This window comes from Carcharodon carcharias, chromosome 4 (assembly GCF_017639515.1).
Source record: "Carcharodon carcharias isolate sCarCar2 chromosome 4, sCarCar2.pri, whole genome shotgun sequence".
Lineage (NCBI taxonomy): Eukaryota > Metazoa > Chordata > Chondrichthyes > Lamniformes > Lamnidae > Carcharodon > Carcharodon carcharias.
The window spans coordinates 111,223,394-111,235,883 of NC_054470.1; the positions used below are offsets into that span (position 1 = coordinate 111,223,394).

The following is a 12,490-nucleotide window of genomic DNA, read 5'->3' on the forward strand; positions in this document are numbered from 1 at the left end:
GAATGGCAGAGCAGACTCAAGGGGTCATACAGCTGGCTTCTACTCCTATCTCTTATGTTTAGATACATCTCACTTTTATGAATGATTCAATTGCAGTTTTTTTGTAGGGATGGGAGCTAAAATGAAGCGGTCACCATTCTTTAAAGGTTGAAAATTAAGTTCAAAGATGTCTGTGAAAAATAAACGGCATGGACACGATGGGCCGAAGGGACTGTTTCTGTGCTGTATAACTCTATGACTAGTCCAGTGACAATACCACGATACCACTGCCTCCCCCATGGATGGTGCTATGGCAACATCTTGGACCAAGACGTTTGCCTCCCTGATGCCCATGGTTAAACCAAACTCTTTGCCGCGTGAGTGTCTGTCCACTTGCTGCTGCAGGTGTTGCTAGTGCGACATGGTCAGCAGGTCAATCTTTAAAATTAAACACATCTCCAACGCCGTGGCAATTTTTGCAATGCTTGGCACTTCCACCAGGTGACTCTGCTAGAGAGCAAACCCAGATCAAGTTTATCAGTCTCAGCCCCATTCAGTGGGAATCTGTGACTGCAATTTTTCCCAGACCCGTGGACACGGCTCGTGAGGCATGGGGGAAGCGAAAATAATCCTTAAAAGGGAAGCAGCAGGCGGGTTCCCCCCTGTGTCCCCGTCGCCGTGCCATTTTATCGGAGGCGGACTGGCCGCGGCGGGAAGCCAATTCTCGTGATTAAATGTATAAGTTGCCCCTGTTTCACCAAGTGCAGCGCCATAAACTGAGGAGAAGTGAAAACAGTCATCACTGCCATGCTGTTGTTGTCTGGCGCACTGACCTCTACCTCGCGGAGGCTGAGCGTCAGCTCGCAGACACTTCCTCCTACCTCTCCCTGGACCATGACCCCACCACTGAACATCAAGCCATTGTTTCCAGGACTGTCACTGACCTCATCTCCTCTGGGGATCTCCCTCCCACAGCTTCCAACCTGATAGTCGCCCAACCCCGGACGGCCCGCTTCTATCTCCTACCCAAAATCCACAAACAGAACTGCCCCGGTAGACCGATCGTCTCGGCTTGCTCCTGCCCCACAGAACTCATTTCTCGTTATCTTGACTCCCTTCTCTCTCCCCTTGTCCAGTCCCTTCCCACCTACATCCGTGATTCCTCTGACACCTTACGTCACATCAACAATTTCCAGTTCCCTGGCCCCAACCGCTTCCTCTTCACCATGGACGTCCAATCCCTCTACACCTCCATCCCCCACCAGGATGGTCTGAGGGCCCTTAGCTTCTTCCTCGAACAGAGGCCCGAACAATTCCCATCCACCACTACTCTCCTCCGTCTGGTTGAACTTGTTCTCACGCTGAACAATTTCTCCTTCAACTCCTCTCACTTCCTCCAAATAAAAGGTGTGGCTATGGGTACCCGCATGGGCCCCAGCTATGCCTGTCTCTTTATGGGGTATGTGGAACATTCCTTGTTGCAGTCCTACTCCGGCCCCCTTCCACAACTCTTTCTCCGGTACATCGATGATTACTTCAGTGCCGCTTCATGCTCTCGTCGGGACTTGGAAAAACTTATTAATTTTGCTTCCAATCTCCACCCCTCCATCTTTTTCACGTGGTCCATCTCTGACACTTCCCTTCCCTTCCCTGAACTCTCTGTCTCAATCTCTGGTGATAGACTGTCCACCAATATCCATTACAAACCCACCGACTCCCACAGCTATCTCAACTACGGCTCCTCACACCCCGCTTCCTGTAAGGACTCCATCCCATTTCTCTCAGTTCCTTCGCCTCCGTCGCATCTGTTCCGATGATGCTACCTTCAAAAACAGTTCCTCTGACATGTCCTCCTTCTTCCTTAACCGAGGTTTTCCACCCATGGTCGTTGACAGGGCCCTCAACCGTGTCTGGCCCATCTCCCGCGCATCAGCCCTCACGCCTTCTCCTCCCTCCCAGAAACATGATAGGGTCCCCCTTGTCCTCACTTATCACCCCACCAGCCTCCGCATTCAAAGGATCATCCTCCGCCATTTCCGTCAACTCCAGCATGATGCCATCACCAAACACATCTTCCCTTCACCCCCCACTATCGGCATTCCATAGGGATCGCTCCCTCCGGGACACCCTGGTCCACTCCTCCATCACCCCCTACTCCTCAACCCCCTCCTTTGGCACCACCCCATGCCCACGCAAAAGATGCAACACCTGCCCCTTCACTTCCTCTCTCCTCACCGTCCAAGGACCCAAACACTCCTTTCAAGTGAAGCAGCATTTCACTTGTATTTCCCCCAACTTAGTCTACTGCATTCATTGCTCCCAATGTGGTCTCCTCTACATTGGAGAGACCAAACGTAAACTGGGCGACCGCTTTGCAGAACACCTGCGGTCTGTCCGCAAGAATGACCCAAACCTCCTTGTCACTTGCCATTTTAACACTCCACCCTGCTCTCTTGCCCACATGTCTGTCCTTGGCTTGTTGCATTGTTCCAGTGAAGCCCAACGCAAACTGGAGGAACAACACCTCATCTTCCGACTAGGCACTTTACAGCCATCCGGACTGAATATTGAATTCAACAACTTTAGGTCGTGAGCTCCCTCCCCCATCCCCACCCCCTTTCTGTTTCCCCCTTCCTTTCCTTTTTTTTCCAATAAATTATATAGATTTTCCTTTTCCCACCTATTTCCATTATATAAAAAAAACCTTTTATGCTCTCCCCACCCCCACTAGAGCTTGAGTGCCCTACCATCCATTCTTAATTAGCACATTCGTTTAGATAATATCACCAACTTTAACTTTAACACCTATGTGTTCTTTTGTACTATTGTTGTTGACATCTTTTGATGATCTGCTTCTATCACTGCTTGTTTGTCCCTACAACCACACCCCCACTCCACCTCTCTCTCTCTCCGCCCCCCACACACACACCTTAAACCAGCTTATATTTCAACTCTTTCTTGGACTCGAACTCAAGTTCTGTCGAAGGGTCATGAGGACTCGAAATGTCAACTCTTTTCTTCTCAGCCGATGCTGCCAGACTTGCTGAGTTTTTCCAGGTAATTCTGTTTTTGTTTTTGTTTTGGATTTCCAGCATCCGCAGTTTTTTTTGTTTTTATCACTGCCTGCGACTGACAGACACTCAGATCAACAAAGCAACAGAACTGCAGCACTCCAAGCAGGACTACATGCAATTAACTAATGAATCAGAAGAGACTAAGAGGAAAGAATACCATATAAATCCCGTAGGGAGAGGGGTGAAGGAGTTTCACTGGGATGAATGTAGAACATACGTAGGATGCGCAGAGAATTTAACAAACACAAAGTGACTAAAGATAGAGAACACGACAGAAAGTTAGTGTTTCAGGGGCACAACAGTAAAAATGTAGGCGAAGAGGTGTATTCAAAGTAGAATGTGAATTTGAGCCCGGGATTGTTAGTAAAATAGATGATTCCTCGCCTCATGAATACGAGGAGAGAATATTGAACACCTTAACTTTGCCTCAGTGTGATGCTCCTAACTTCAACATAAGTTAGCTGGAAGCCTGAGACGGACTAAAAGGGCCCCCAACAAGTGATTCTCCACTTCTCAGAATACTCAGAGAGCCAAGGCAGCAAATGTGTGAAGCGTTTTTGAGGGAGTCATTAGTGGGGGCGAGGGGTACATTGCGCCCACTGCCCACATCCCTCTTGAGGAAGAGTCATATTGGAGTCGAAGCGTTCAACTCTCTTTCTCTCTGTACAAGATGCTGCCAGGACCTGCTGAGTTTTTCCTCTGCATGGTGAGGTTTTTTTTATACGCCTTTTATATATGCATGGTATTGCCGACCCGGTCTCCCGCCCGCCGTCAACAATCCTGACATAGCAAGGGTCAGGGGAGAGTCGGGATGTGCAAAGTCCTCCCTGAGCCCGAGAGTGTTTTAAGCCCGGGAGATTCCAGCCTGTGTGTGCTAGGTGTGTTTTACTTCAGAGGTTACAGAGTGTGTCATGATGGCCAAAAGCAGAGCGAGAAATGTACTGCGTTGCACACTCCAAGTTGCATCCATAATTTAAGGGGCATTTTCCCCAATTTATACATCCGCAGTCTGGTTCCTGCTCCTCTTAATATATTTTTGAACTAACGGTTTCTTAAAAACAAGATATTTTCACATTGAAATTAGGCCCACTCTTGCTCTTCCCCACAGTACTGCATTTTTCTCTTTTTAAATCTTTATCCAATCCTCCTTTGAAAGCTACTATCGAATCTGCTTCCGCCGCCCTTTCAGACAGCAGCACAAGTCGCTGCACAAGAAAAAATATCTTCTTATCTCCTTTCTGGCTCCTTTTCCAATTAACATAAATCTCTTCCCTCGGAGTCACCAATTCTTCTGCCAATTGGGAACAGTTTCTCCCTGGGTTCTCTATCAAAATATTTCATAATTTTGAACCTCAATTAAACCTCCAAAGACATTGTTTAGTAATGTGTTGAAGGATAAATTTTCCCTTCAGCATTCCAGGATGTATCTGGTGTTTCATATATGTTATATCATACATATTTAGATCAAAAAAATTTGGATCATACATATGTTATACCGTATATATATTATATATATTGTGCCATATATATTTTATATATTTTATTATATATATTGTTTTATATATTTTATATCATATATATTTTGTACCATATATATTTTATACCATATATTTTATACATATTTATCTTATATATTTTATATCATATATATTTTATATATATTGTGCCGTGTATACTTTACGCCATATATTTTGTATATTTTGTACTTTATATATTTTATATCATATACATTTTATATATTTTATATCATCCAACGCTTTTTACAATAGAGAAAAAAATGAATGAAAATGAACAGCTTTTTTAAAATCACGTAACACTACTATTGCCATTCAATTGCATGTTATCTTTAAATGCATCCAATGGGCTAAGATAAATATTAAATGACTTATGGTCAATTGAGGCAAAAGTGAGTCAGTCTCAGTGAAGGCGGGGAATAGCCATGTTGAAATGCAGCATTGAGATCTTGTGGAGACAGACAGGCCTAGCAATGGTGATCTCGTCTTCACAGGGCATTCGCACCACAAGTGCAGCATCGAATGTCCGCGGGAGTGGACTGGGGTGAGATTAACACCTCCAGAAAGTTTCACTCTGCTTCACCCGCCAGTGGTCAGGGAGCGTCCGAGCCCTGACTCTGAAATAGAAGCAGAAAAATGCTGGAAGCCCGCAGCAGGATCGACGGAGAGAGAAACAGAGGTTAACGTTTCAGAACTCATTGTGAATTCAGGTTAGCGTTTACACCCGTGGCTGCAAGTATAGTGCAAAGCCCACCCACCCACTCTGCTGTGGATGCACCTTGAGATACATTGCGAGGATGCACACTGGGACCAATATTCTCCCATTTTCCAGTCTTGACACAATCGCAGGGGTAACACACACCTGGGCTGCTCAAAAATCTGTCCCAAGAGCTTCCGGTTATTAAGAACAGGAGGAGGCCGTTCAGCCCCTCGAATCCGTCCCGCTATTCAATCAGATCATGGCTGCTCTGTGTTTTACCTCCATCGAGCTGTCTTAGTTGTTTCACCCTTAAAGCCCTCATCCACCAAAAATCTTAGAAGTCATTCGGACTCGAAACATTAACTGTGTTCCTCTCCGCAGATGCTGCCAGACCTGTTGAGTTTTTCCAGGTATTTTTATTTTTGTTTTAAAAATCTTAACATTCTCAGTCCAGACATTTCCCTTGAACATGAACACAAGCGTCTTGATTCAAGTTTTGGATCTTTCTTGGCTGTGATTCATATGCCACTTTCTACCTGATCAGCGATATGAGAAAATAGTTTAGTGGAAAACAATCAGGGAACACGAAGCACTAATTATCTGTCCCCGTCTATGTGGAGAAATGGCATTGACTCCAGAAGCACTTCTAACACAATCATTACTGACCTACAATCTTCTGTTATACGTGTATTATGGTTTATGGTGATATGCACAGTGACTTGCAGTTAGCAATATCTGTCCCGAGAGTTGGGCAATAAATGTCCATCTAGCCAGCGACACCCGCATGCCGTGAAAACATTGAAAAAAGAAACAAGCAATGGAGATTAATAAACCCTATTGGGTGGGGGGGGGCGGGGGGGGGGGGTGAACCAGGATGTCGTCAGGGGGAATTTGCTGAACACACAGGGAGGAATTAGAGGGATGGACAGAGAGAAAAAAAAACAAAAGAGAAACCCGAATGGACAGACAGAATGCCAGAAAATATAACCGGCAGAGAGAGTTTAAGAATAAGGTGCACATTATTCGGTTCCTCTAATGAGGCTTTCTCAAAGGGAACAGTTTCCTTAGAAATGGGCAGTGGGAGGATGGCGAGTGGCTTCAGCTTCTATTATATATGTCTGTCTGTTAGCCAAGTTGTGGAAATCTGGGACAAAAACAAAAATACCTGGAAAAACTCAGCAGGTCTGGCAGCATCTGCGGAGAGGAACACAGTCTGGGAACTTCCTCCTCCCAAGAAGCTGCTGAGGGTTAGTGGGTGGTGGGGTCTGGGGTCTGGGGAGGTATTGAAAATGTCTAGCCTGAGAATGTGAAGGTTTTTATTGGGTATTAAGAGGGAGAGAGCAGCCATGATCTGATTGAAGTGCGGAACGGATTCGGGGGGCTGGGGACGGGTCATACAGACTCGAAACCTTAACTCTGTTTTTCTCTCTCCGCAGATGCTGTCAGACCTGCTGAGTTTTTCCAGCATTTTCTGGGTTTCTTTTAGTTTCGGATTTCCAGCATCAGCAGTATTTTGCCTTTATATTTGAAGGGCTGAACGGCCTCCTGCTGGTCTTAAATGGTCAGTCAGCCCTCATCCTTCTGAAGTGAGAGTGAATGATTATAGTATTTTTGTATTAAATGGAGTTGTTTTCTGACTCTGCCCCCCCCCCCCCAGGTTTTTTTGGGATATTGTCCACCTTAAGGCACTTTATAATTGATGCCTTATTAAAACAGCCTCCATGTGTGTGGCAAACACACAGAGGACCAGCGTTACAGGCCAGCCCCTGAAAGTCAGGCGCGCCTTAAACGTTATCTGGTGTGCCAACTATTCGCCAAAGCTTAGCACAAGCAAATTTTACATTTGGAGGGGGTGGGTTCAAGAATTTGGGTTGTGCAAAGCCACTGTCAGTGTGAGCCCGGATTTAATCTTCGGTCCCGTGCATCAGTATCTTTAGCTCTGGAGTTGGCCCTGTCTCCCCTGGCCCATTGCCACCTGCTCTTCCCCACTTTCTTAGATGCTCCAGGCTTCAACGCATGCTCATAGAAACCCCAGTAAAACGCGCGTGCAGAGAATACACCAGTCCAGCGTCGGAGAGGAGGGAGTGGGGGGGGTGGAGAGAGAGAGAAATCACAGGCATCTTACAACAATTTAAAATACCTAGTTGCTGGAGACTGGGCTACGCTGCACAGGGTTATGTCAGCTTCGAAGTCGGGAAGACTTGCTCATTTTGTTACTTGCTATTTGCTGGTAGGTATTTTTTAAAATTGAAACAGTACTCGTTTATATATATATATATATATAGTTCTGTACTCGATAACACGAAGTCTATAAATTCCATGTAATCTGTATGTAAAATACAATTTAGAAATGAATCCGGAGAGAAGACGGTGACTTGTAGAAATACAAAGGCAGCTTGCTGAAACTTGAAGGAACAGAATAATATTCGTTTGTGAAACTCAGTTTGGAAACATATGCGACACACCCCTGCAACTATAAATCTTTAAATCGAGCATCAGAATGGCTTTCAGTTGGTGAAAGGGAAGTTTTGAATTAACGCTTACAGCATTTTTACTGGGAGGCTCCTATTGGGAGAAGTGGCAGTTTTGACCAGATCACCCTGAACGGTTTGTCTCTCGTTTCTTTTTCTCCTCACATGTTTGGAAAGGCGATGCTAACGAAGTGTACGCGACAGTGGCATGACCTGGACAACACCGAGTATGATTGCTGGCCTTCGGAGAACCCGCACGAGTACAACATGATAGACTGCGGGGGTGAGTCGCCCTTATTTCTCCCACTATTAACAGCTAGCGATGCCATAGGCAATGTCTCAGAATGAAGCAGCGCATAAAGAGACCATGCGGCCCATCTTACCTGGGCTGAGCTTTGAAAGACCTATCCACTTAGCACCCCAACCCCCACCCATCCACCCATCCACCCCCTCTTTTTCCCCTTAATCCTGTAATTTTTTTTCCTTTACAAGTTTTGCCCAGTCAATTCCCTTTTTGAAAAGTCACTATTGGATCCGCTTCCACCGCCCTTTCAGGCAGTGCCCAACAATTCACTGTGTAAAAAATATTTCTCTTAATCTCCCCTCTGATTCTTCTGCCATAAGCAGCAGCACTTAAACACACACACACACAACTGGGAGTGGCAATAAGAAATAATACTGACAAAGCCTTCAAACTACAGGATTATTCTCTAGAAAACACACTAAAGACTTTGTAGCTGGGAATTGCAATATTCCTCACAAAGAAGGAATCACATTTGTGTATGTTATGCATGTGTTGTGTTTACAAAGGGAAAAGCTGGAGAGTTCACATCAGGAACATGGTCACCTGGTCAAAGGAGATGGGCCAATGTTTGTGAGGACTCCCTTTGCTGTTTATCTTGCTGTGTTTGTACAGGGTTTTCAGTGGCCCTTTCCATTGTACCTCCACAAATTACTGGCGAATTTGAGTGGGAGCACTTGAACATTTTCGAATTTGAAGCACTGAAGATGCTTTACAAAGTTTAAAAACCGAGATGTGAACAGAGATTAGATGGCAACTGTGATGGAAAAATATGGCAGGAATGGAAAGTTAAACCCTGGATTATTTTAATCACTTAGAAATTTTGGATTCATCATTAATGAGGTTAAAGTAAAAGAATTAAGTGCTATTAAGTGCTGTGGGCCACGAAACATGTTCAGAAAGAAATGGTGAGCAAGAGGCAAGGAGCTAGAATGCCAGCTGGCCGATGCTGATGTCTCCATTTAGCCTCAGGGTTAGCTGCCCTCTATTCTTTCTGGAATAATCTGAGGATGCAGACTGGCACCAAAAGACAATATAAAGTTACTGGGGTGGGGGGTTTACATTATACTTCTCTAATTCATCAAATGTTAGAAGCAATTTTTGCTGCACTTTGTAATCTGTACCGGCACAAAGCCTTCTCATTCTCTCCAAGTCCAAAGGTTTGTGAATTCAGGTCCCACCCCAGGACTCGGGCACAAAAAATCAAAGCTGACACTCCAATGCAGTTCTGAAGGAGTGCTGCATTATCAGAGGCACTGCCTTTCAGATGAGAGGTTAAACTGAGGCCCTCAGGTGAGTGTTAAAGATCCTGTGGCACTATTTTGAAGAAGTGCAGGGGAGCTATCCCCAGCCATTATTTTATTCCTCAATCAATATCACAACAACAAATTATTTCATCATTATCACATTGTTGTTTGTGGGATCTTGCTGTGTGCAAATTGGCTGCCGTGTTTCCTATATTACAACAGTGAGTACACTTCATTGGCTGGAAAGTCCTATGAGACATCCTGTGGTCATTGCAGTATATAACTGTAGGTGTATCTTTCTTTTTATCATTGCTAGAGATTTTCCTCCTCCATCCCTCCTCGCATTTGTTTCAGAAGCAGCAGCAGTTTTTGGGATGAGTGTCCTCTTCGATTAGTGACTGGAGCCCTGATTGCTCTAACAAATTGCAATCCATAAATTATACTCCATATGGTAACTTCCACAGGATGAATTGAGAGGTTTGCATGGAGGGGCTTAATTGCGTCATTAATAAGCAACCTTTTCCTTCTTTCGTGAGATGTGGATGTGACTGGCAAGGCCAAAATTTGTTGCCCATCCCTAATTGCCCTGTAAGCTAAGCCATTTCCAAGGGCAGTTAAGAGTCACAAATGGGCTAAATTTCCCTGTTTAACTTGACAGGTTTTTTTTGCAACAAAAAGTGATAGTTGTCATGGTCACCATATCTTTGCATTCCAAATTTATTAACCCAGTTGTGGTGGCATTTGAACCTGTGTCATTAGAACATTAGCCTGGATTACCAGACTAGTGATATTACCACTACGCCACTGTCTTGCCTCAAAGCTGGTGGCCAGACTCCTTATTTAAGGAAGAATGTAAATGCATTGGCAGCAGTTCAGAGAAGGTTAACTAGAGTAATACCTGGAATGGGCAGGTTGTCTTATGAGGAAAGGTTAGACAGGCTAGGCTTGTATTTGCTAGGGTTGAGAAGAGTAAGAGGCAACTTAATTGAAACATATAAGATCCTGAGGAGTTTTGACAGGGTGGATGTGGAAAGGATATTTCCTCTTGTGGGAGAATCTAGAACTAGGGGGTCACTGTTTAAAAATGAGGGGTCATCAATTTAAGACAGAGATGAGGAGAATTTTCTTCTCTTAGAGGGTTGTGAGTCTTTGGAACTCTCTTCCTCGAAAGCCAGTGGAAGCAGAGTCTTTGAATATTTTTAAGGCAGAGGTAGATAGATTCTTGATAACCAAAGGGGTGAAAGATTATTGGGGGTTGGTGGGAATGTGGAGTTGAGATTACAGTTAGATCAGCCATGATCTTATTGAATGGCGGAGCAGGCTCAAGGGGCCAAGTGGCATATTCCTTTTCCTAATTTGTATCTTCGTATGTACATTTCCAATGTTTAATTCCATCCTGATTTGCTCTTTGGCACTTTTGCCTTTCCCTTGACATTTCTGTCCCTCGCTTATTCCTTGCCCACTGACAATCACAACAATTTATACTACAGGAGAAAAGGGCCCTGGCTGGTTGGCAAATCAACTCTGATTGGTTGATGAGTTGCCATGGCAAAAACAATAGGGAACTATAGGCTTGCGATTGTTTGAAATTTGGCATTCTTGTGTTTGTCCAGGTGAGTGCAAGATGGAAAGCTTCAGCAGCACGTCTCTCTCTTCAGCAATGTTCAATTTAGAAATATTCCCAGTTCTTCAATGGCAGATATTCTCTAGGCCTGCTCTCTCTTCCACCCAGTCATGTGATATTTAAAGGGGCACGGCATCATAGAATCATAGAATGATGCATCATGGAAGGAGACCATTTGGCCCATTGTACCTGTGCTGGCTCTCTGAAAGAGCTATGCAATTAGTCCCCTCCACTACTCTTTCCCAAAGTACAGCTACCCCCTCCCATCCCCCCCACCTTGCTGGCATTCATCCAATTCCCTCTGGGGGGAATCTCTATTATTGAATCTTCTCCCACAACCTCGGCCAGTACAGGCACCATGTGTCAAGTGACCTCTTTCTGTGCTGTAAACTTTCTATTTTTCTAACCTCTATGCCTGATAATCTCTTGGAGTTTAATTATTCCTAAGTAACTGGGTCCACGGATCCATTCCAGAGATGCAAACACAAACATACTTCAAACCTGAAAATGAACTGCCAGAGGCAAACATTTTAAAATGAACAACACCCCAGACTATATGGACACTAAATGGCACAGTGAATTTCTGTTTAATTCTCTTTCAATCTTCAGGCTGTATGCTCGGGATAGTTTTGTTTGTTTGTTTATATATTGGCTGGTGTTTGGTTGCAATTTGTTATGTTAAAAAACAGTTTATGGATTAACAGAGCATTTGGCGGGGGGTGGGGGTGGTCAGTAGTAACGTTCAGCAGAGGAACTGTTGCATAAATGGAAATAAAAGTGTTCGGGAATGTTTGCAAACACTGAGTTTAACCTGTGGGCTGCTCATATAGTGAGCGCAGCGACACTGAGAAAGAGGTGGTGGCTTGTTCCAAGACATCAACCAAAGTCCAGCCTGCCCCACATCCAGGGGTACAATTGGTCAGAGAGCTTGCTGCACAGGATCAACATGGGAACTGTCTGGAGATGAATCAAAATTAGCCCAGTCGAGTAAAGCATTATCTTCGAGTACCTGTTAGTTTGGACTAGTGCCTGCCTACAGTCAAAAGCAGGATACAGAGCAAGCTACAGATCAGACTTTCTTGGGCTGGCGTCAGTGAGCTCACTGTCAGCTTTTCAGTGGATGAACATAGGAACAGGAGTAGACCATTCAACCCCTCAAGCCTGCTCTATCATTCATTTAGAATAAGATTATTCTGTTTCTTAACTCCATCAACCTGCTTTGGTTATGTATCCCTTAATACCCTTGTCTAACAAAGATCTATCAATCGCTGTTTTGAAATTTTCAATTGTCACCCAGCCACAACAGTTTTTTGGGGGGAGAGAGTTCCAGATTTCCACTACCTTTTCTGTGTTTCCTGAAATCACTCTTGAATGACCCAGTTCCAAATTTTAAAGTTATGTCCCCTTGTCCTGGGCTCCCCAACAGCTCAATGAATCACACCAAAATCTTCTATACTCAAGGGAATACAAGCCTGTTCTATGTCCTCATAATCAAACCCATTTTGTTCCAGTATCATTCAGATGGATCAGCCTTTTTTGGATTAGGGTGAGAGTTGCAGATTTCCATGACTGTGTAATTG

At 44.5% G+C, this 12,490-nt stretch overlaps 1 protein-coding gene across 4 annotated transcripts in view; it reads left to right on the forward strand.

Annotated features, from left to right (window-relative positions):
- Nucleotides 1-7,351: 7,351 nt before the first annotated feature.
- Nucleotides 7,352-12,490, forward strand: part of LOC121276896 (atrial natriuretic peptide receptor 1) — a 55,869-nt gene continuing 50,730 nt past the window's right edge. For 3 of the 4 annotated variants that reach the window (XM_041185512.1, XM_041185514.1, XM_041185516.1), the window contains exons 1-2: nt 7,352-7,497; nt 7,916-8,021. In XM_041185512.1, coding sequence (XP_041041446.1) covers nt 7,444-7,497; nt 7,916-8,021 — 160 coding nt within the window. In that variant the 5' untranslated portion in view covers nt 7,352-7,443. Of the gene's footprint in view, nt 7,498-7,615; nt 8,022-12,490 lie in introns of all 4 variants that reach the window. The other variant, XM_041185513.1, reaches the window with a different exon arrangement.